Below are 24,141 nucleotides of genomic sequence, written 5' to 3' on the forward strand. Positions count from 1 at the left end.
GTTTTCTTTTTACCTCGTCGACTAACGCGGTCGGCCATTTATGGTTTGACTCCCATAAATGGCCGACCGTGATAGTTCGCGACGTAAAAGGAAAACCATGCAATTTTGAGTGATACTTGTGTGGATCTTTATATTCTACTTTTAAAACATCTTTCTCACCATATGCATTTCATAACAAACGGTTTCAAACGCTTTTAATAGACCAACTCGTCCGATCCAAGGCAACGTGTTCCTTTAATTCACTCCTTAAACTATCTCAGCTCCCTGGTGAGGAGTTTATAGCCTTGTACAACATTAATATGCGCTACTCGGCTAAATCGAATTTTGCTAAGCAGAATTCTCTGTTTAACAGCTTTATGAAGTTGGGCCCAGGACAATCAACTTAATTAACTGATATTTATACAGTGTATGGCGCAGGTTTATTCAAACCCTTTACAGACCAAATTACCCTACAGATAGCCATCCACACTTCGTCACTATTCAAGCTAATAGGGTTTTTCGCCATCGCTGCTTCAAATTTGCAGGAGATACTTTTTTGATAGTCATTGATTTGAAGTGATAATAATTCTTAAAAGGCACTGAACACCTTTGGTAATTGTCAAAGACCAGTCTTTTCACTTCTCGACATAATGCATAGAAAAAACTATGAACATTTTAGCTCAATTGGTCGTCAAAGTTGCGAGAGAAAAATGGAGAGAAAAAACACCCTTGTTGCACAAGTTTTGTGCTTGCAGATGCTTGAATTGTAGACCTCAGCTGAGGTCTCGAATTCAATTCGATTATTCAAATATTCGAATATTCTAATATTTTAGTGAGAAAATACTTCTTGCTCAAAAACTACATTACTTCAGAGGAGTCGGTTTTTTCATTGCTTTTCTCCATTGCTCGTTACCATAAGTTGTTATGCTAACAATTATTTTGAGTAATTACCAATAGTGTCCAGTGCTTTTAATCTGCCTACTATATGGCGGTTTTTCTTTTGTTTTCGTAATAACTTAAGTTTACATTGGATTGTTCATTATTTTTTTCTTATTCTCAAGGTATTCTATTTAGCGCGATGAGTTAGCGATAATAATTATATGCTGTAGATAAATACGGGTACAGGTTATATTAATATTATTGTTATAAGCATAATTATATTAACTTTGCTAACTTAAGCTGTTTTTTTGTTTTGTTTTTTAACACAAACGAATACTGGTTGGTGGTGTTCCGATGTGTATAGTTATCAAAGATGCGCACAATTGGTAAGATACTATTTTATAAAAATGCATCTACAATGTATACTTCAGAAGTATTCAAAATAGTATATGCAGAGAAAGAACACTTCCCTGTATATACTTATGTTAATTATTGCTATTGTTTTCGAGCTTGTACAATCTTACTGCCAGAATTCCGAGCGTATTTTAAGTCTCTTCAATAATACCATAATATGCATTTTAAAAACTTCTCTGATATTTTGCGCACTTCCGGGATCCTACCGTGACCTCTGACCCTAAGCTTAAAATAGCGAACCATAGTTTGGATGCCTCGTTGTTGCTTGAGCAACTGTATGGCAGTTCCAGTGTTGTTTTTAGCTTTGGTAAATTAATCCACAAATTGTCTTAGGAAACATGACAACATAACACCTTTTATATGTACACTCTAAAAACAGTCTTAAGATTTTCAACAAAACACTGTTTATTAAGATGGCGGCTGGGATGGTGACGTCATTAATGCATATGATCTATTTGGAAACGGGAGATCAAATTTATGCAAATAAAACGAAACTATCGAGAATATGTATTCAAGTAAGAAGTGTTGTATATTTAAAAGCATTTTAAGAAAATTTGTATATATTATTATTATTATTATTAATATTAACTTGCATAATGTAGTATTTTAATCAAAATTTGGAAATGTAAATAATAATTGTTTATGAAACGTGGTGTACGAATTTTACGCGATAGGCTTTTGAATTTGTGGATTTATAGCTAAACAAGCGATGGCACGAAATCTTACCTTTTCAGTGTCGGTTTATAGAAAAGGTTTTAAATAAGCTAGCTGTTACGTCATACTTTACGAATGGGGACTTTCTGGACGCTAGGTGGCAGCAGACTTACCAGGTAAATTAATTGTTCTTGGTAATGTGCGCATGCTTAGAGCTATGAAACATTGGAAATTAACCTGGTAAGTGTGCTGCCGCCTATTGTTCCAAAGTCTCCCTTTAAAACCTACGTTTTAAGAGATGGATTTTTAATACCACTTGCTCTACTCTTGACCCCGATCCAGATCCAATATTTAGGTCAGTTTGACTCGAAATCTGTGTCAATATGACCCAAAATGGACCAAGTTGGTGAGGCTCAAACCTTCCTCTGACCAGTTTCCTGGTCAACCTGACTCGGAAATGGGTCAGGTCCCATTGAAACACGAAATCGGGTCAATTCTGACTTAGGCTTGAGTTTGAAGAGTAAGTTATTTTCTCCACTGTTTTTTTTTCTCCCGCGGTGTTACGTTGAAACTTCATTACACGCTTCTGGCTCTGCGTTTACATTACAATGTTGTGAACTATATCCTTTCTTTTCAAATTTTGTTTACCATAGAAAATATTTAATAGATGTTAAGTTTAACATATGTTAATTCGTTGCAGTACCCGCTGTTAAAACTTTTTATTCTAACTGCCTCTAGCTACCGGGCAATCTTGGTGGTCCAGTTGGTAAGACACTGCTCTAAAATTGCAAAGGTTGTGGGTTCGAATCCCATATGAATAATATGCCTGTGATTTTGTTCACACAAAAATTACTCACTGAATGTACAGTGCTAACACATACATCGGTGTATATCGATAATATTTACACGATTTTTTACGAAATCGCCCGGTTTGGGAAATGTGTCCATTTAAAAAAGGATAAGAATAATTCACACAGCATATTTTTACGGGACTTCAAGACAAACTGCCCCTTGAAGAATCTGTTTCGATGATACTTTAAAGCCACGAGTTCATACAACCAATGGAACGAGGTTGGGTTTTACGTTTTCAGCTAAGTTTTGTTTTACCATTACAATTTTCTTTTGCCATATTCTATTTGTTTTCGTTTAAAAAGCCTATATTATTTTATCAAACATCGTAAATTTGTCTTCCAAAAACCGAGTTTTTAAAAATGCATTTCATACTTTGTAAATTAACTCTCTGTTTGATATTTCATTAAATAAGAATAGATTTTGTAAACAAAAACATAACTCGTCCTATTAAAAAAGTCCTAAGATTGAGAGTTTGGTGAAATCTTGGAGTTTAGACCGACGGCCGGTTTCGCATGCAATTATGTCCTCTATGCAATACTATCTGGAGGACATTATTGCATATGCAAAAATGTCCGCCGGACGGTTTTGCATATGCAATCGTGTCCGCCCGGACGCTGCTGCGTAATGCAATTGTGTCCGCACGCACACATTTGCATATGCAGCTGTGTTCGCACCCGTGCAAAACCGTCCTTGCAGTAAATTAAACGCCCTTGGTCGACGGAACTTACGTTCGCCATTATTTTTACCAGCTAAGTGCATGTCATGAATGACATGGGAAATGTTCGACCGTTGGGTATTCGCTGCAATCATAATACGTGAATATTCATGCTGGATATCTACGTAGGTTCAGTTCGAGCACATGTACAGTCATGTACATGTCCACCGGACGGTTTTTGCATAGCCCGGACACGATTGCATATGCAAAAGTGACCGGAGCGGACAGTATTGCATGGCGAACACAATTGCATCTGACCCCGGTGTCCCTGGGAATTTCGTCCGCCGGGGACTTTGTCTCCCCCTGGGAAATTAACATGAGCTGGATGAGGGGAGGGGGGGGGGTCAACTCGTAAATTGTCTTCCAAAAATGACATGCACCGTGAGCCTACAATGTTTGAGATAAAGAGTAAGGAAGGGTGAAGTGGAGACAGCATACTCAGATATAGAGGGCGCCATTTATCCTTATTGGCTAGTCAAGCCAGTGGACACTCCACCACACACACCACTTTTCTTTGATTGTAATTCAAATAATATTATTCTTCCAGCAATCGTTGCTCAAGATGTCGCGTGGCATAATCCCTCCAATAATTGAGTCTTCATTGTACTATAAGAATGTCAGGAATATCTTAAGGTTATTTCAAGAGTGGTGAACGGTATGTATGTATACAAGCGGAAAAGAGTGTGTGCAGGTTGTATATTGGGGTGGGAACGGCAATGCGACACTGAGGTTCTCAATCTTGGAGACATGGGTTCTGAACATTAGAAGAGCCGCCCCCCGCCCCTCCCCGTCCCTTCAGGATCGAACCAAACAGCAAAAAGGTATGATAACTCTTACATATCCAATAAATCAAGACATTATTGAACTGTTTTGTCAATTGGTTGACAGTTGTTTGGCAGTCCGACTGCTTGCCCGCCCTCTTTTGAAGACTACACACGTGCAAACTTAGGTTTGTAATTGGTAGCGCCGTGTGTAAATCTCTTTTGTGTAGTGTCTGATCTGAACGGATCCAGTGGTTGACAACTCACTGCATAAACAATCATGCACCGAAGCACATAGTTTTTAAATCCCACAATTGCTGTTAATCCAAAATTTCAAGGTCAATATTAGAAGTTGGTTGGCCCGATTTTTTACCCAAAATTATCTGTTTATTATTTTTTTTGACATTTTTTTTACTGGACGAGTTTTCAACTTACATAGGATGGGATGTTGTTTCAAAACGAAAATATTTAAAAACTTTTTTTTCTTCTTTTGTTTTTCACAAAGAAGTGACTATTTACAAACGCGTTGAGGAAACTTTGAACGAAATAAACAGTCATAATAATTGTGAGATATAACAAAAAGTGAGGAATGTATCAAAGTGACAAGGAAAAGGAAAAACAATTTTCGCATGCCACTATAATGATAATCGAATTGGTTGTTGCATACAACTAAGGCTAAGTAAACAAAACAAAATACCAGTTGATTGTCCGGGTTTTTCCAAAAAGAGTAGGATGAGGGCCTTTTTTATTTTTAATCTTTTTAATTTCTTTCAAAGGTGGCCGCCAAATATTTTACTTCAAACTGGCCGCCAGTTCTTCAGTTTAAAGTCGGCGCTTACTTTATGTTTACAAGGTCTTAACAGATCATAAGTTAGATGAAAAATACACAGAAACTGTGTCTTTAAAAAAATGTATAATGGAAAACATTGAAAAAAGGATGCGGCCTCAAAAAAGGTTGATGAGGGGACGATCAACTGATTTTTTTTTTTTTTTTTTTTTTTTTGGGGGGGGGGGGGGGCTCACTTACTTAAGTGGACCGATGGTATAAATGCTCAAACATAGCCAGTGGCCTGCTGTTCGACCCTAGCAGAGACGTTGTCGAGAAAGACTCTGCTGGGGTCGAGACGCCAGGCCACTATTTATTTTTGTTTCAAAAGTGAACTTAAAACCACATTTGTTTGTATACATTAGTAGCATCGACTTGGAGATCATATCATTTAGTGTAGTGGGGCCTACTACAGAACTATTGCGAAACTCGGATTGGACAAGTATTTGTTAAGCCCTCTACTGATGGGATTTACAGCCGGCCCCGGTCTGACGTCACAGCATTTTGTTTTTTACCAAATGCCAATGGACTCCAGATTGCCCAATATTGGCAAGCATAACCACGTGACGGAGTAAATAAACTTTTAAAAAAAAATATATTATTGACTGTTTGTCATTGCTGGGAAACAGTGTTGCACTGTAAGGTTTTCCAGGGCGTTGTGTTAAAAAAAAACCTCCTCATCAGAAGTACATACGATCCACGTAGTACAAAAACTCATTGAAGACGATTTGTTGTTAACTTCATGCAGTCTATTTACGTGCCCAAGGTGCCCAAGATAGATTTTAGTTTTTTTTACTTTTCCCCCATCCCACTTTCTTTTATTTTCCTCAAATCATTAAGATGTCATCATTCCTCTGGAATGAGGCAAGTGCCACACCCTTAAGTCCAGGTAGTTCTCTTAAAGGCAGTGGACACTATTGGTAATTGTCAAAGACAAGTCTTCTCTCTTGGTTTATCTCAACATATGCATAAAATAACAAACCTGTGAAAATTTGAGCTCAATCGGTCATCGAACTTGCGAGATAATAGTGAAAGAAAAAAACACCCTTGTCACACGAAGTTGTGTGCGTTTAGATGGTTGATTTCGAGACCCCAAGTTCTAAATCTGAGGTCTCGAAATCAAATTCGTGGAAAACTACTTCTTTCTCAAAAACAATGGCACTTCAGAGGGTGCCGTTTCTCACAATGTTTTATACAATCAACCTCTCCCATTACTCGTATACCAAATAAGGTTTTATGGTAATAATTATTTTGAGTATTGTTACCAATAGTGTCCACTGCCTTTATGCCTGGACACCTCCTGCTCGGTATTCCAGGAATGCCCAGTACCACCGTACCAGTCTTCCTTCTCACAGGCTCTGGGTGAAAGTTCGGACATGACTAATAATGACATCACACCGGCCGACAAACAAGAACTTACAAACTCATTTCATGGAACTTTGGTAAATTACCGATCGAGAACTATTGCTCATTTCAAATACAGACACGACGAGTAACAATATTGGAGTAAATAAACTTCGGACATGACTAATAATGACATCACACCGGCCGACAAACAACATTATTATGACTAATAAGTAACAACATTATTATGACTAATAATGACATCACACCGGCCGACAAACAAGAACTTACAAACTAATTCCATGGAGTTTTGGTAAATTACCGATCGAGAATTATTGCTCATTTCAAATACAGACACGAAGAGTATCAACACCCCCCCCCCCCCCCCCCCTCATTCAAACTTATAAATTGCAGGCCTGGACAAATCTTGTTTAAAGACAATGGACACTATTGGTAGTTGTCGATGACCAGTCTTCTCACTAGGTGTATCTCAACCTATGCATAAAATAACAAACCTGTGAAAACTTAAGCTCAATCGGTCGTCGAGGTTGCGAGATACTAATGAAAGAAAAAAACTCCCTTGTCACACGAAGTTGTTGGCTTTCTGATGCTTGATTTTGAGACCTCGAGTTCTAAACTGTTTCTCACAATGTTTTATACTATCAACCTCTCCCCATTACTCGTCACTAAGAAAGGTTTTATGAAGTTAATTATTTTGAGTAATTACCAGTAGTGTCCACTGCCTTTAAAAGAGGCCGCAATACGGTCCTTTTACCCTGCAAGTATTACAATTACAATGTACGCTGCGCAGCAGGCTTAAAGAAATACGTTGACTTGAATCGGTCCAGTTGGTCTTTGAAAAGCGTTTGTAACCGTTTGTTATAAAATGCATATGGTTAGAAAGATGTTTAAAAAAGTAGAATACAATGATCCACACCTATTCGCCTCGAAATTGCATGGTTTTCCTTTTACTTTGCAAACTAACACGGTCGGCCATTTATTGGAGTGAAAAATTTGACTCTCATAAATGGCCGACCGTTTTTGTCGACGAGGTGAAAGGAAAACCACGCAATTTCGAGTGATACTTGTGTGGGGCATTATATTCTACTTTTAAAATATTTTTCTAATCATACGCATTCTATCACAAACGGATACATACGCTTTTCAAAGACCAACTCGACCGATCCAAGGCAACGTGTTCCTTCAAAGTATGGTGGCCTGCGAAAAAAAGACATCTACGCTGTCACAGGGCAACTGGTCCCCTCTCATACATGTACATACATACAGAACAGGTTCATATTTAACTGTATTTTTAACTGTACAACAAATTTTTGTTTTACCATTTTTCCTCCAAATCGTAAAAAATATGCTGTAGATTTTACGACTCAATCTAATTTTGCTATATGCTAACTTTTTTCAAAATGGATAAATCACACGTATTTATTGCATTAAATCACACTCTTTGTCGTGTTTTAGTTTCAAGGGATACAACAATCGATCCCTTCCTCTTTTTCGGTTGGTTTTGAGCAGCAAAGGATAAACAAATCTATCCCTTCCATTTTTCAGCTTGATTTGAGCACCAAAGGATAAACAAATATATCCCCTCCTCGTTTTGGCTAAGTTTGTGCACCCGATATTGACTTTGTTCTCCCAAAGGTACTTTATGGAGAAAAACAGTATAGTTTAACATTTTGAAAACATCTTCAAGAAAAATTTTACCAAAAACAGTACAAAACTAAAAATTGTTTATTTCATTGTGAACCTGTTTATTTTTGGTTATGTTTCAAGTATCTTAAAATGTTCATTATTGTCTGAGAATTGCTCTCGAAACAGGATTTTAAAGCAATTTTTTTACCATTCTATCCTCCAAATCGTGAAAAACATGCTGTAGATTTTACGAATCAATCTAATTTTGCTATGCTAACGTTTTATTAACAGATAAGTTCCACTTATTTGTTACAATTATGCACATTTTGCCGTGTTTGAGTTTCAAGGGATAAACAAATTTATCCCTTCCACTTTTCAGCTTGATTTGAGCACCAAAGGATAAACAAATCTAACCCTCCTTTTTCTTGCTAAGTTTGTGCACCCGATACTGAGTTTGTTCCCCAAAAATATTTTATGGAGAAAAACAGCATATCTGGCTTGTAAGTAAACAGGTATCGTTCAGGACAACTGGATTTGCGTCAATGGTTTGAAAATGGGGATTCCCCCAAAATGTCCGGATCGCTGAATGGCCTCGGCGGTGTTACGCAACCGTTCCGTGTGCAAACAATTAAATCGAGGGAAATTTAGAAGCACTGTTGAAGATTTCAACCAGTGATGTAATAACTCAACTGCTTGCATATTCCCTCCTCCATGCTTATGCTATATATGTGAGTTCTTCATCTGTCCTGGGTGGCACATATATAGACAGTTCACAAGAGTTTTTGGTAAAAGCATGCTACTCATATAAAATACAGATTCAACAGGGGTTCTACTAGTTTCAGTTTGACGGCAAGTGAACAGTCAGTTACATGGTATTGAACGTACTTCCCTTTTCCCGAGTGCTCCAATCGTACACAAGTGAGTATATTTATTGTGCTTATAAATGTAACTTTGACTTTGACAATATTTTTATTTTATTTTGAATATCGGACTTCTCAGTTCGGAAACTATAAGAACTGTCCTGCTGTTTTACTACCCGGGCGGTTTGAAAATTATAGGAGCGTAATTAACTGCCTGGTCTAGAGTCAGTTCTTGAATTGGTATCCACATTTCGACTAGCTTACTTGTCATCTACTTATTTATCTACTTATTTATCTACTTATTTACTCAAATTTTGTTGTATAAGAATGATCTCCCACCAGCTATGTACACGGATAAAATAAGAGTGTCACCCCCTGCATGCCCAGGCACGTAGATTATGGCCATTTCAGAAACCACGGCTTCGGCTCCAGAATCGGCTCAGGCTAGCTGCCATGGCCTTGTTGTTCGGATAATTTGCTTGTGCTTTGCCTACGTGCAAAGGGCTTCAGACGAGAGGACGGAGCCTGAATCCAAAACCAAAGCAGAAATCGTGATATCGAAAAGGGCCTGTGTAAATATAGGAATGATGCAATTGATAGGGGAAACCCTGTTTATTTTCGGTATCTACTTCCTGCTACTAGGTAGGCCACTCGTCAGTTTGGTTTATGCAGTGCTGGTGACAACTTGTCTTTTTCGTCGAGCTCTAATAACAGTCAAGCCTGCACAAGTGAGTAGGTCTATATTATTTTTTTTAGTAAAAGTTGATTTTCATGGTAGGCTTATAAACAAAATGCACACACTTTATGCCAAAGTGAAGGCCATCAACCAAGGTGTAAAAATAAAGCATAAGTTTTGCATTTACACCTTCGTTGCCATGGCAACGGTCAAAAGTAGAAATTTAGCTCTTTTCGTGAGTAAAAATAACCCAAAGTTGAGGGCTCCACTGTGTAAAAACCAAATAGTGGACCTACCTCTCAGGATATGATAAATACGCATCCTTAATCTTTCCAAAAATGCGTTTGACAAAAGTACAGTTAATTGTGAATGGAAGATTCAATTATTTCAAAAAGGGGTGTTTTGAGGAAAAGTCAATTTGGGAAATACAGGGGGTTGCTATAATTGTCAGAAGTCTCAAAGTGGCATATTCAGGAAAGTTTTTCTTCCAGGCATGAAAGATAAGATACTGGTCTGTAAGAATTTCAAAACAAAAGTTTTGGTATTTGTTGTACTGGGGAGCAGGAAAAAAATGTGTTTATTTTCAAATTGTATAACAAAAAAATATGAATTTTCGTTTTAATGGATTTTGTTTACTCTTTGCACATGTTAATTCCTTCAACCAAAGTGTAAAAAGAAAGCAATATTTTTTGCATTGCACTTTGGTTGCCATGGCAACGGTTAAAAATAAGAAAATTGCCATATTTCACCTAGTTTAGCTCTTTTTTGAAAATTACCCAAAGTTGAGGGTTTTACTGTGTAAAGACCAAATATATTACCTGCCTTTCAACTGAATATGGTAAATATACACCCTTGGTCTTTCCAAAAATGCACCTGAAACAGGTACAGTCAATTGTGAATGGAATAATCCATTATTTCAAAAAGGGGTGTTTTGAACAAAGGTCAATTTGGGAAATAAAGTTTGTCAGAAGTCCGAAAGTAGCATATTTAGGAAAGTTTGGCTATTAAAAAAAAAATGTACAAATATAATGTGATTGTAGATCAAATGAATCTTAGGCCACAGACTTCGAGGAACAGCTATGTTAGTTTTTATTGGTTCACATTGGTTGCGATTGGCTGATTATATTTGGTGCGTGGGCTGACACCACTTACCCCTGTCTAACGATCAGCTAATCCATCGGGGAATCGGCATTGCGAAATACCACAAACAACAGGATTATTTCACAATGCGGAAAATCCTATATCATAAATATTACACAGTACCTAAACGGAGCAAACAACAACCCTACTACATTGTACCGCGTACAATTTCGGCTCCAGTGTAATGGCTCAGTGCATTCTGTCAATAATGCTAGGCAACGGGGGGGGGGGGGAGGGGAAATCCTTCTTCTAGACTTCTCAAGAGAAACAACAACAACAATAACAAACAACAGCCGCAAAACCCAACAGTCTTATAGTATACTGACAACAACTTAGTCAGTTTATATTCTTCAAAAGTTGTGCCATGATCCTAGTTTTGCAAGCTTATGCATTTTTGCTGTTGTGTTGTACTTTTTTTAAATCAATAAAAAGGTGAATTTAGGCAAGGTTCTTAAAGGTGACTACAGGCCAAACAAGGTACTTAAAGGTGACTCGTCTCCTTTCTTTAGATTTAACGGAAGAAGCCATGGGCTCAGTATCTGAGGAGATTGTAAAATGCGGTTATTTAACAACAGCCAAGGAAAAGTTATCACTTCTCAAGGTAAACAATTCAAATTATTACTTATGTTTTCTAAGGCCAATTTAAAAAAAAAATACCACTTGATCGTCCGGCTTTTTTCTTTTTTTTTTTGCTTTGACTTCTTTCAGAGGTGGCCGCCTCTGCATTTTAATTCAAACTGGCCACCAATTATTCAGTTTACAGTCATCACTTAATGTACTTGCAGCTAGAAGTTCTTTAGAGAGATGAGTAAGTTTAAAGGCAGTGAACACTATTGGTAATTACTCAAAATAATTATTAGCATAAAATACTTGTTAACAAGTAAAGGGGAGAGGTTGATAGTATAAAGCATTGTGAGAAACGGTTCCCTCTGAAGTGACGTAGTTTTCGAGAAAGAAGTAATTGTCCACGATTTTGATTTCGAGACCTCAAGTTTAGAATTTGAGGTCTCGAAATCAAGCATCTGAAAGCACACAACTTCGTGTGACAAGGGTGTTTTTTTCTTTCATAGTTATCGCAACTCCGACGACCAAATGAGCTCAAATTTTCACAGGTTTGTTATTTTATGCATATGTTGAGATACAGAAAAGGAAAAGACTGGTCGTTGACAATTAGTGTCCACTGTCTTTAATGAGAAATACACAACAAATTGGTCTTTTTGAAAATAAGGTTTAATATAATAAAAAAGGATGAGGGAGGGGACGATCAACATTTTTTTTCTTCTTCTTCATTTGGCCTAATAGAAAAGTCCTCATATAAGTGGAGACAAAATTACATATCTCTAACCTCTCGGTAAAACTCAACTTTGTTTAAATGTATTGTCAAACAGAAGAAACAGAAAGCCTACTGGAAATTGAGAAGCCACACAACTGCACTGGAGTGTTACTCCAACGAACGCGATGCCAAGCCGAAGAAGAAAATACAGCTCGTCAACACAGTAGTGTACAAACACACAAGCGATGGCACGGTGCTATGCATCAGGCAATCACCGGGAAACCAAGTTCGTTTCATGAGAGCCGAGAGCCCCGAGCAGCGTGATGAGTGGTGCCGGGCAATCCAAATGGTCATCTGTAAACTGAATGGTCTGCCCGTAGAGCCCAGAGCCAGAGCATACACGGACACATCAGATAATCGTAGACGACCCAATGTTGGAAGAAGCGGTAACTGCCCGCAGTCGGCTGCGCCTACATTGGAGGAGAGCTTTGTAGCTGTACCGCCGCATCGGCCACTGCCTGCAATTCCAGCAGAAACTGAGGATGATGGCATCAGTAAGCTACAAGAAACTCAGTTCTGTTGCAGCCGTAATCACGTTGTGGGTTTCAATAAACAAGGTGAGTTTCAATGTGGATTGTCTACATCTATCTAAATATATATGATAATACTTGCCAAAGCCGTTGCAGCATCTAGACAAGGTCAGAAGACATTGAAGAAATTTCAGCTTTTAGAAGTGGGAGGAAAACCCCAGAGGTTCCAGGGAAACACCACAAAGTTAAGTAGGGACGGAAAAACTCAATCCATAGTGCCCCCGGGTAGGACTCGAACAGGGGTCACCAGAGGTGGAAGACACCACGCGCCAACCTGACTTCTTGTATGCATTTTTTTCTTCAAGAGGCCTTCCTCCAATACACCCAACCTCTCCCCCACTCGAATGCGATCTCTAACACCCACCCTTCTGGTTGTGCCACTTTGGACACGGATCATTAAAAATAAAAAATAAAATTCATGAAAACAACAAACAATACTTTAGTTGGATTGTTCCTTGCAGAACTGTGAGAATTTTTAAAAAGGCAAAGCATACCTTTCATTTGTTTTTATCCGTTGGGTCTTTTTGGGGTTAGATATTCCTGAAAATTATTATGTCAATGTAGGAAGTCCCTATATAGGAATACACAATGAGAAGCATTACTGCAGTTCTGCTTCTAAGATTCACTTTATTTTTAACATTAAGAAAATAAAAATTGAAGTTAAAGGCAGTGGACACCAATTACTCAAAATAATTATTCGCATAAAACCTTTCTTGGTAACGAGTAATGGGGAGAAGTTGATAGTATAAAACATTGTGAGAAACGGCTCCCTCTGAAGTAATGTAGTTTTCGAGAAAGAAGTATTTTTCAACGAATTTGATTTCGAGACCTCAGATTTAGAATTTGAAGTCTCGAAATCAAGCGTCTGAAAGCACACAACTTCGTGTGATAAGGGTGTTTTTTTTCTTTCGTTATTATCTCGCAACTTCGACGACCGATTGAGCTAAAATTTTCACAGGTTTGTTAGTTTATGCATATGTTGAGATACACCAACTGTGAAGGTTAGTCTTTGACAATTACCAATAGTGTCCAGAGTCTTTAAGAGAAAAGTTGACAATTTAAATATATTTATTAAGTGTAAAATGTACAACAATAAGACAACATTTAAAATGTGCACAAGACCGGGGTATATTTTTTACATCACCACATTTCATCGAAGTGAAATGTTTCTCAAAATGCTTTATACAATCTAAAGCTTCAGGGGGCTTCTGACCAACATTTTTTTTATTGCCATTTATTTTTAAGAGTTATTTAATAAATGTTCACCTTCACTTTAAAGGCACTGGACATGTTTGGTAAAAGACCAGTATTCTCACTTGGTGTATCCAAACAGTATGCATAAAATAACAAACCTCAGTAAAAGTTTGGCTCAATTAGTCATCGAACTTGAAAGAGGAAAATGAATGGAAAAAACACTCCTGTTGCTTTACTTTGTGGGCTTTTCAGATGCGTAACAAAAGGATTCGGCTAAAGTCTTTTATTTGAGTGAGAAGTTGTCTCTTTCTCTTAAACTACGTTCCGAGAGGGAGCCGTTGTCTCACAATGTTTTGTACCATTAACAGCTAGCTCTCCACTGCTTGTTACCAATAAATTGATGCTTACAATAATTATTTTGAGTAATTACCAAACGTGTCCAGTGCCTTTAAGACATTTTTGTTTGTTTATATTTCAAGGCACTAATATGGCCACCACGGATGTCGTCTATGAGAACGTCCATTACGTCCAGTCCCATGACCAATGGGTGATGGACGTAGAACTCAGAAAGAATATCCTTTCCACTCAACGCGACATCTATAACGGCTTTCAAGAACTTGACACTTTGACAAACTCTCGAGTTCATAGACCTACGTCAACGGCATCGTCGTCGTCGATGTCATCGTCGTCGTCGGAAGAGGACTTGGGCCGAGCCTCCAGCGAACCTATTTACGAACAGAGTATCCCACGCCGAAGGGAGCCCGAGGAAATCGATGATCGGGCGTGTGAGATTGAGGACCTTTATTTAACTGCATGTAAGAAACCGGAACAATTCGCATTAAATAACCTGAGTAAAGTGCGGCATCAGCAACCAGCAGTGTCCCTACCCTGTGATCCTGTGAACTTACGTCCAAGGCCTACTTCATTGGAAAGTACAGAAGACAATACTGTCGACCCAGGACCGATGCGAAACCAGAAACTACTCCCCGAACTGCCGCCACGCAAGGCACCAACTCCCCCTCCACGCCAGGCACCAACTCTTGTACCGCGACGCCATGCACCAACTGCCCCTCCACGCCAGGCACCACCTCTGGTACCGCGACGCCATGCACCAACTCTCCTGCAACGCCAGGCACCACCTACGAAACCGCGACCGCGACTGCAGAAAGCACACCAAGAACCGCCACCTCGCCAAGAGCATAGTATGCCAAGAGAAGAGCTTCATCAGAAATTACAGTAAGGGAAAACTTTTATTTTCTTAAAGGAACATTGCATAATTGTTTTTTGCGAAAAACAGTTGTTGGCAGTGGAACCACTTTTTGTAATCCACCATACACATAAACTGACTAACTTGTAGAAGTTTGAGATCGATCGGCCATCTGGGTCACTAGAAAATAGTGAAAAACCGATAACACATTTTGCATGACATCGACTTAAAAAACCCGAATAAAACGCTCACTGAGCGATAAACTCCAAAAGAGAAATTAGTTTTATTTATTTTTCATCAAACATAGCATCATCTTTAGACCGTGTAAGTTAACTGACTCAACTTGTAAAAGTTTGAGATCGATCGGCCTCCTGGGTCACTAGAAAATATTGAAAAACCAATAACACATTTTGCATGACATCGACTTAAACAACCCGAATAAAACGCTCACTGCGCGATAAACACCAAAAGAGAAATTAGTTTTATTTATTTCTCATCAAACATAACATTTCAGACAGAAAATTTAAGGGATGTTTTCTACTACCATCTTTAGACCGTGTAAGTTTTACGTAAATCTGTGATCTTAGACAATTTTGTTTCTTACCAATTAGGTTAAGACTAATCTTAGGACTTAGGACGACTTCCAACCCTGCACTGTAGCATGCGGACCTTAAGATTAATCCTAAGTTAACGCGAGTAACTCGTCCTAACTCGAGATAAGACGAGTCCTAACTCCTTGTGAAATCGACCCCTGGACACTATTGGTAATTGTCAAAGCCCCTGAGTCTTCTTACTTGGTGTATCTCATCGTATGCACGAAAAAACAAACCTGTGAAAATTGCGAGATAATAATGGAAGAAAAAACACCCTTGTCATACAAAGTTGTGTGCTTTCAGATGCCTAAATTTTGGGACCTCAAAATCTAATTCAGAGGTCTCAAAATCAAATTCGTGGAAAATTACTTCTTTCTCCAAAAACTACGCTACTTCAGAGGGAGCCGTTTCTCACAATGTTTTATACTATCAACAGCTCTCCATTGCTTGTTACCAAGTAAGTTTTTATGCTGACAATTATTTTGAGTACTAACCAATAATGTCCACTGCCTAAATGGCAAAGTTGAAAACATGTCCGTGTATCTTTTGTGTCTATACCGTCTTTATTATCAGTATGGTTTTTCTCTCCTTCCAAATGTTTTAGGACACTCCAAGATGAGCAGAGAAAACAAAGCATAACCAAGACTGTCAACAAGCAGATTCTAGTTGGAAACAAAATCAGGCTCATGCAGGTGAAGAATGGTATTTGGTGAGTGTTTTTCTTTAGTATTTTTCTTCTTCATATAAGTCACCCATTTTTGTCAGATGCTCAGATTACTACACAGTTAATCATCAACGATAAACTATAACATGTATAAGACACACTTACTGAAGAACAACATTCAAAGGCGCCGTTCAGGTTTTGTCAAGATGTTGGAAAGCAAGCAAGAACAAGTGTGTTTTGAGTTTCTGCTGGAAGAGAGTGATGTTGTGTTTTTGTCTGAGGTATTCCGGAAGTGAGTTCCAGAGTCTAGGTGCTATGTTGGAGTAAGCCCTGTCCCCGTAACTTGCCAGGCGAGTTGGAGGAACATGGAGCGTATTGCTGATAGTTCTTACAACAAGCCCGCAATTTTTTTTCTGTACATCAAAATTGCCCTAAAAGAAAATCAGGAACAATTTTGAGGTTATAGCAATTCTATACTATACTATAGAAACAAAAATTGCTACCGAGGGACTTCATCAAAGTGCCCATTATTGTTGACTGTGGTCGAAATACGACCCAGGGCACCCTGATAATTTTTCCCCATTGATATCAATGTTACCTAACCGAGGCTGGAAGAAAAAAATAGTCTGGTTCCTATTTGCAAAATGATTATTAACTTCATTATTGTGATTCGATACGAGGAGCATGACCAAGATGGAGGCAGCATGATAAAGGAATGGATTAAGCAATGGACTTAATAAATAGTACGGTCATTTCTCTAGAAATGCAACTTTGTGAAACAGTGCCTTTATTACCCGACCAGTTGCAAATAAATAATAGAAGGAATATACCGCACAAACGTGATTAAAAAAAGCAAAAAACAAAAAATAAATTGTGTACGAAAACGTGCTCAAACATGTAAATTTTAATGAATTTTCTATAGATTTTATTTATATTTACATTTGATATGGTATTTGATGTGCTGTTTTCCAAATTTGTTATGACAATTTTGTCCTTGAACCTTTTGTGCCTTTGTTATTTTTATTGTCTGGATCACATTTAGATAGTGATTATTTTCGCGTTTTGGTTTATCCGCAGGCTTGTTCTCTGTGTAGTCATATTTGTATTGCCTATTTTTTGTATCTGTTTGCCTGAAAAAAAAGAAAAAAAAAGAAGAAAAAAAAAGGTCAGTGAAAACAAAATGCTGAATCGTCACACAACCATAAGCGGCCATCACTGAGGTAAAACAATAAAATTAGCCCAAGCCTATGTGAACTATAGATTACAGTTATTGTCAAAACAATTAAGGATCAATTAACTTTTTTTTTACAAATCTCTTTTGATTTCCCATTAAAATAACTGGATGATGCAGGCAAGGGAATAATTGGTATGTATGTTGCCGTTGAATGCGCATGTCATTGATGGTGATTGGTTATTATTTTGTAGCACAGAATGCAGAGATCCGAAAATGCCATGTTTTGACTTGTTGAGATCCTGTCAAATTGACCTCATGGCACTTTCAGAATTCTGTAACAATGCACTGCATGGTACGGTCCAAACAACTTTGACATCAGACGTAGGATTTGAAACTGTGCATGGTGGAAATATGATATTATAGTAAGGTTTGCGATACCAACATGTATTGATAATCTCTAAATGAGTTGTTGGTTTCAACTCAGTTTCGATCAGTAGCCCCCCCCCCCCATGCTCTGATCATCTTCCAAAGCTGTGCATTCTTTTACATACAAAGCATGTTAGATATTGGTGTGTGTTTATGTCTGACGGAACCAGAAGCCCCCCCCCCCCTCGCTATAAGAACCCCCCCCCCACCCCTGTCGTCCAGATGAGATTAAAAATACAATAAAAATTGTGGTGGAGAGGGGGGGGGCGGGGGGTTGTAAAATATTTCTGGTTACACCAGTGTTTGTACGTTAGGTAGCCGTCAGAAGCTGTTATGTAGTGGTTGACTTATAATGCACGTTGGATACAACTGGCCATTGTTATGTATTTCATCTGAATATTCATCTGCATGTCCATAACATTCATAAATAAATTATATTAAAGGCACTGGACACTACTGGTAATTACTCAAAATAATTGTTAGTATGCAAACCTGGTAATTACTAATGGAGAGCTGCAACACAGTTTTTGAAAATGAGGTAATTTCTCACTCAAATAATTTCTCACTTCAGAAGGAGCCTTTTTATTATGCATATAGGGTGTTTTTCTGGCATTATTCTCTTGCAAATTTGATGACAAATTGAGCCCAAATTCTCACTGGTTTGTTATTTATGCATATGTTGGGATACACCAAGTGAGAATACTTCACCAAACGTGTCAAGTGCCTTTAAATGGTAGAAGAATGACCCGTTGAGTATGGCGAGCCAAAGTAGCATTTATTAGCATTGGCAATGTTTAAAACAATAAGATCGACAATGTATTCATTGTATTAAAGGGTACCTTTAAATCTTGTATACATTATTTGTAAATCATCAAGAGATATCTAAAAAGTAAAAATAAATAAAAATTCAACAGTATATTTTTAAAAAGGGACTCCATGGTTAAATTCAGTTTTTTAATCACTCCTGATACAACGCATGACTAAATTTCTGTTTGGTTTTCTGTGTATTCTGTATAGGGTGGCAGGATGGGATGAGTCGGAACCTTCACTGGGAAGCATTTTTAGGGTTGGGGACCAGCTCATCAAAATCAACAAGCAAGCTCTGACGTCTGCGAGCTTTGCTCATAGTATAATTGACAGTACTGATGACGACGAGGTACGTATATCGTTTGTTTTAACCTGCAGTTGGAGACTTTTAGGACGCTTGGTTGCAGCAGACTTACCAGGTGAAATCCATTGTTCTCGGTGATGTGCCCACGCTCAGAACTTCGTAAACAATGGGAATTTACCTGGTAAGTCTGCTGCCACCTATGCGTCCAAAAGTCTCCCAATGGGTGCTAAGATTTTGTTTTGTTTAGTTTTTTTTTTTTTTTTTTTTTTTTTTTTTGGGGGGGGGGGGGTTGGTGTTGTTTGTTTGTTTATCTGCCTGTCTCTCTGTTGGGTGTTGTTGTTATTGTTATTATTATTTTATTCGACCATCCCACGAAGAACAATAACAATACATGTAATTGCAACGGTGTGTCTGTCTGTCTGTTTGTTGTTGTTGTGTTGCTGCTGCTGCTGCTGCTGCTGTTGTTGTTGTTAGGTTGTTGTTGTTGTGTTTTTTTGGTGTTTTGGGGGGGGGGGGGTGGGGGGGGGGGGTGCTTGGTTCTTCTGTATACAAAGAGGCTTATTTGGGGTAAGGGAAACCCTCAATATATCGGGTATGGTGCAAAGATAACCATCAGACGAATCTTGAGATTCATTGGATTGAATCTGTCTACATCGGAGTGTTTACAAGTATAATAAATTACAACCGAGATGTGACATAGATGAAACGTGTCGTTTGTGGTCAAACTCAACGGTTGGGGGGGGGGGGGCCTCAAAACAATAACAAAAACCTTCAGATGTACAAATTTCAAATGCAACATCTATGGTGAAAACTGGTTATTCATTTTCTTTTAATTGCAGGTTATTGTTGTTCTGAAAAGACTACCCCGCGCTACTGTGTGTCCAATAAATAGACGTACACCACGAGATGAGCTTGGCATCAAACTCGCAGGAAATGAGGTATGTACTTATTATTATTAAAGACAGTGGACACTATTGGTAATTGTCAAAGACTAGCCTTCACAGTCGGTGTATCTCAACATATGCATACAATAACAAACCTGTGAAAATTTGAGCTCAATCGGTCGTCGAAGTTGCAAGATAATAATGAAAGAAAAAAACACCCTTGTCACACGAAGTTGCGTGCGTTTAGATGGTGGATTTTGAGAAGTTCTAAACTTGAGGTCTCGAAATCAAATTCGTGGAAAATTACTCCTTTCTCCAAAACTAGGTCACTTCAGAGGGAGCTGTTTCTCACAATGTTTTATACCACCAACCTCTCCCCATTACTCGTTAAAAAGTAATGTTTTATGCCAATAAATATTTTGAGTAATTATCAATAGTGTCCACTGCCTCCTTAAGCATTATTATTATTATCATTAAGCATTTAGGTACGCTATTCATGGTAAAACCATATCACAGCGTTTACAAAGAGCAATAAGTTAAACATTATACAAACAAACAACAATAGAAAAAAAATCAATTAGGAAAGCGGTAGGTTTTGAGAATCTTCTTAAACACATTCATGAAAACAGTACAAACATTTTTTATATATAAAGGAATAACTAATAAACAATGCTTTTTAACAAGGCAGAGAAAGTAATAAAGTATGGAGGCATCATCTGGATTAGACTTGTGGACAAGTCGTTAAATCGGCCCCACGCGCTGAGATAGTGCTCTCGCGAGATCACTGCTCTCGCGCGAACTGATGGCTCCCCGATTTCGACTGTCGGGGAGCCATCAGTTCGCGCGAGAGCAGTGATCTCGCGAGACCACTATCTCAGCGCGTGGGGCCGATTTAACGACTTGTCCACAAGTCTACATCTGGATTAGAACTGAAATACGACCAAATATAAACTAACATTTTTTTTATAAACGAGTAACCAAAAAGCAATTCTGTTTAACAAGGCAGAGAAAATAAATAAGTGCAGTATGGAGGCATCATCTGGATTTTAGAGCTGAAATACGACCACTGTCGTTTCATCTTAGAGATTGCCTGTGAACGAACACGGTTTGAATACTAATGTCAATCTGTTTTTATTTCCAAAACAGATCATCGAATTACACGAATGTGGTTTGGTATCAAAATTCGGCTGTCTGAAACCTCAAACAACGGGCGTGTCAGGAGACATGTGCAACTGGGCGATTACAGAGGTGAATATGGTTCCATTGGATCTGTTTGCGAGCGAGGATAGTATTTTCAGGACATTGAGGAGTGGGACTTTGAACGAGCTTGTGATCGTCGTTCAGCCGGTTGACTTCGTTCAGAAAATCAGAGAAAACATGCAAGAAAAGGTGTACTCGTCAGCGCATTCTTTAAAGGCACTGGATACTATTGGTGATTACTCAAAATAATTGTTAGCATAAAAACTTACCAACTTGGTGACAAGCAATGGAGAGTTGTTGATAGTATAAACACCATTGTGAGAAACGGCTCCCTCAGGAGTAATGTAATTTTCAAGAAAGAAGTAATGTTCCACTAAAATATTTTAATTTAATTTTGAGACCTCAGAATTTGATTTTTAGGTCTCGAAATCTAGCATCTGAAAGCACACAACTTTGTGTGACAAGGGTGTTTTTTCTTCCATTATTATCTCGCAACTTCATTGTCCAATTCCAATTGAGTTCAAATTTTCTCAAGTTTGTTATTTTGTGCATTGTTTGATGAGACACACAAAGTGAGCAGACTGTTTTAGACAATTATTAAAGGTGTTCAATGTCTTTAACCTTGAAAACGACTTTCTAACATGTAAACAACTAGGCTGAATTTTTTTTTTATTTCCCTTTTATATTTCAATTTCCCCAAATCATTTTCCAGATAAACAATTTACTTTAGTAAAAACAAAATTTAAAAAAAACATTGTGCTCGATACTGTTGCAAGCACTGTATAATATGCTTATAAATTTTGCAAGATAGTTGTAAATGTGACCAAACTTTGAGTCAAAAAGGTACAAAGTTTGGGGAAAAAATTTAAGTGTAGATTCGTGGCGACAATGTACTCGCCCGCGAGTACATTTAATCCATGAATCTACACTTTCTCGTCTATTCTCCTCAACATATTTTAAATGTATATTCAATAATGTCAGTGGCATAAAAGGATAAGAGCAACACGTTTGTACAAGTTATTAAATTTAGGTGGACAAAACATTTTTTTAAATGCATCATGTTTATATGTCTACTATACCATAAACTATTGGATAAATTAATTGCTCTCATGTAAAAAATAGAACCTTTGAGGATTGAATTTTTAAAAATGCCTATTGGTGTTATTATGATCATGTTGCACAAATTGACATTATGCAGTAACGTACATGGAGTATGACAGGTAAGGCATGCAGTACCTTGCGAAATTGATTAGTGACTTTGTTTTTATTTAAAGGCACCGGACACTAAATTATAAGAATAGTTCAGCTCGGACACTTAATTACAAAAATAATTCGGCTGGTGCCTTTGATCTAAAAGCAAACGAATTTGTACCGACAGGGTTCTTCTTTCATCATTTTTCTTGCGACTTTGATGATCCATTGAGCCCAAATTTTCACAGGCTTATGCACATGTTGGTATGACACCATACCCAATGGGAACAATGGTCTTTGACAATTACCAAAAGTGTCCATGCCTTTATTTATTTTATATAGTCTTTCTTTTATTAGGCCTATAGGCTAAATATTTTATTCAAATGTTTGCAATTTCAGATCATTCTTCCCACTCAGTGAGGGAGGTATAGTCTAGAAGTGGTGCTTGCCCTATATGCGCTCCATATTCCTATATATGGCTTGACGGTAGTCTGGCTATACTTGTAAATGGCCACACTTGAATGCTTTCGTTTAGAGGTCTAAATTGCAGGGCATGAATGATATATATATTTGTCTTCCAAAAAAATTTATATTATTTTAATTACTTATTAAGATTAAATTGTTTTGTTTAAGCTGTCTTTTTAGTTCTGAAAATTGTCTGTACATTATTTAGGAAATATTTACGGCTCGCATATATCCATGAATAACTTGTAGTAAGGCCTACTGTATAAGTTGTTCAAGTGTGAATACTTCATCTATTACTGATAGTGACCGGTCTAAAAAAAGACCCCGAAAAGGCCTAAAAAGGTGTTATATTTTTTTGGAAATAGTGACTGTTTGATAACTTTGTAATTGACCGCAAAAATGTAAAAATGTTTATCATCGGTCTACTAAAAAGACCCTGATGAAAATGCATACAAATTTAGGTGTGTAAATGTAAACCTCAACAACTGGGATATTAAAAACTATGTTCACCCAGAATTCTGTAAACAGCGACTGTGTGCTTAATGTAAAACCATTGTATGCTATTATATAGCCAAGAATAAATTTGTAATTAGACTTGTTGTCAAGCAGTTATGAGAGCAGCCCCTCTCATGCTGACCAGCCCTTTCGCGAGAGAGAGACGTTTCGCGATCACAGCGACTTGTCCACAAGTCTACTTTATGAACATTGTAAATAATTATGTTGTTAAAAACAAGATTGTAATTGGAAAGAGAAACAAATTATGGTGTTTTTTTTATTAACATTCCAAAAGTTGCAGTTGAATTGTAATTAAATCACAATCATTACAATAATATGTTGAAAGTAAATAAAACGGGCACTAAAGGCCACACAAAAACCTGTGATAAAAATACGGAATACCAAGACAAGAACAACAGGCCTTATTATTATAATTAGATGCAAAAAAAATAACCTCAAAAACGAACTGGGTTATGTAATAATATAACATTCAGCAGAGTGTGGGTTCAAGTCCTGGTCGTGACACTTGTGTCCCTGAGCATGCGCAAGACACTTAACTATAATTGCTTCTCTCCACCCAGGGGTATATGGATACCTGTGAGGGCAGAGATGGTTCTTGTGATTGATTTAGCCGAGTAGCGCATATTAATGTGGAAGGCTGCAAATATACTCCCCACCAGGGTGCTGAGATGGGATAAGGAGTGATTTAAGGCCAAGTCAGGGGTATTTGGGACGCCCTCCGGTTGTGAAAAGTGCTATATAAGAACGGGTTATTATTATTGTTAGGATGGCATATTGGTCCAATAATTGAACATTAAGCACCGGTTGCCTCAGTGGTAACCAAAAAAACCAAACATCTATGTTGTGTATAAAGAGTTTGTGTCAGGTGTAATTTTACAATGAACGTACGGTAAAATGGGGCGTACG

At 37.8% G+C, this 24,141-nt stretch overlaps 1 protein-coding gene across 2 annotated transcripts; it reads left to right on the forward strand.

Moving 5' to 3' along the window:
• Positions 1 to 4,050: 4,050 nt before the first annotated feature.
• LOC117295157 lies at positions 4,051 to 21,341 on the forward strand. Of its 2 annotated transcripts, XM_033777725.1 has the most exons (10): positions 4,051 to 4,314; positions 8,887 to 8,989; positions 9,574 to 9,663; positions 11,257 to 11,348; positions 12,136 to 12,637; positions 14,284 to 15,040; positions 16,209 to 16,313; positions 18,886 to 19,024; positions 19,819 to 19,917; positions 21,010 to 21,341. In XM_033777725.1, exons 2-10 carry the CDS (start codon positions 8,941 to 8,943, stop codon positions 21,310 to 21,312), a joined length of 2,136 nt encoding a protein of 711 aa, XP_033633616.1. In that variant the 5' UTR covers positions 4,051 to 4,314; positions 8,887 to 8,940; the 3' UTR covers positions 21,313 to 21,341. The 2 variants fall into 2 exon arrangements, with proteins under 2 accessions (XP_033633616.1, XP_033633615.1); XM_033777724.1 differs by lacking the exon at positions 4,051 to 4,314 and having other exon boundaries at positions 8,818 to 8,989.
• The last annotated feature ends 2,800 nt before the right edge of the window (positions 21,342 to 24,141 follow it).

This window comes from Asterias rubens, chromosome 9 (genome assembly GCF_902459465.1).
Source record: "Asterias rubens chromosome 9, eAstRub1.3, whole genome shotgun sequence".
In the NCBI taxonomy this organism is placed as follows: domain Eukaryota; kingdom Metazoa; phylum Echinodermata; class Asteroidea; order Forcipulatida; family Asteriidae; genus Asterias; species Asterias rubens.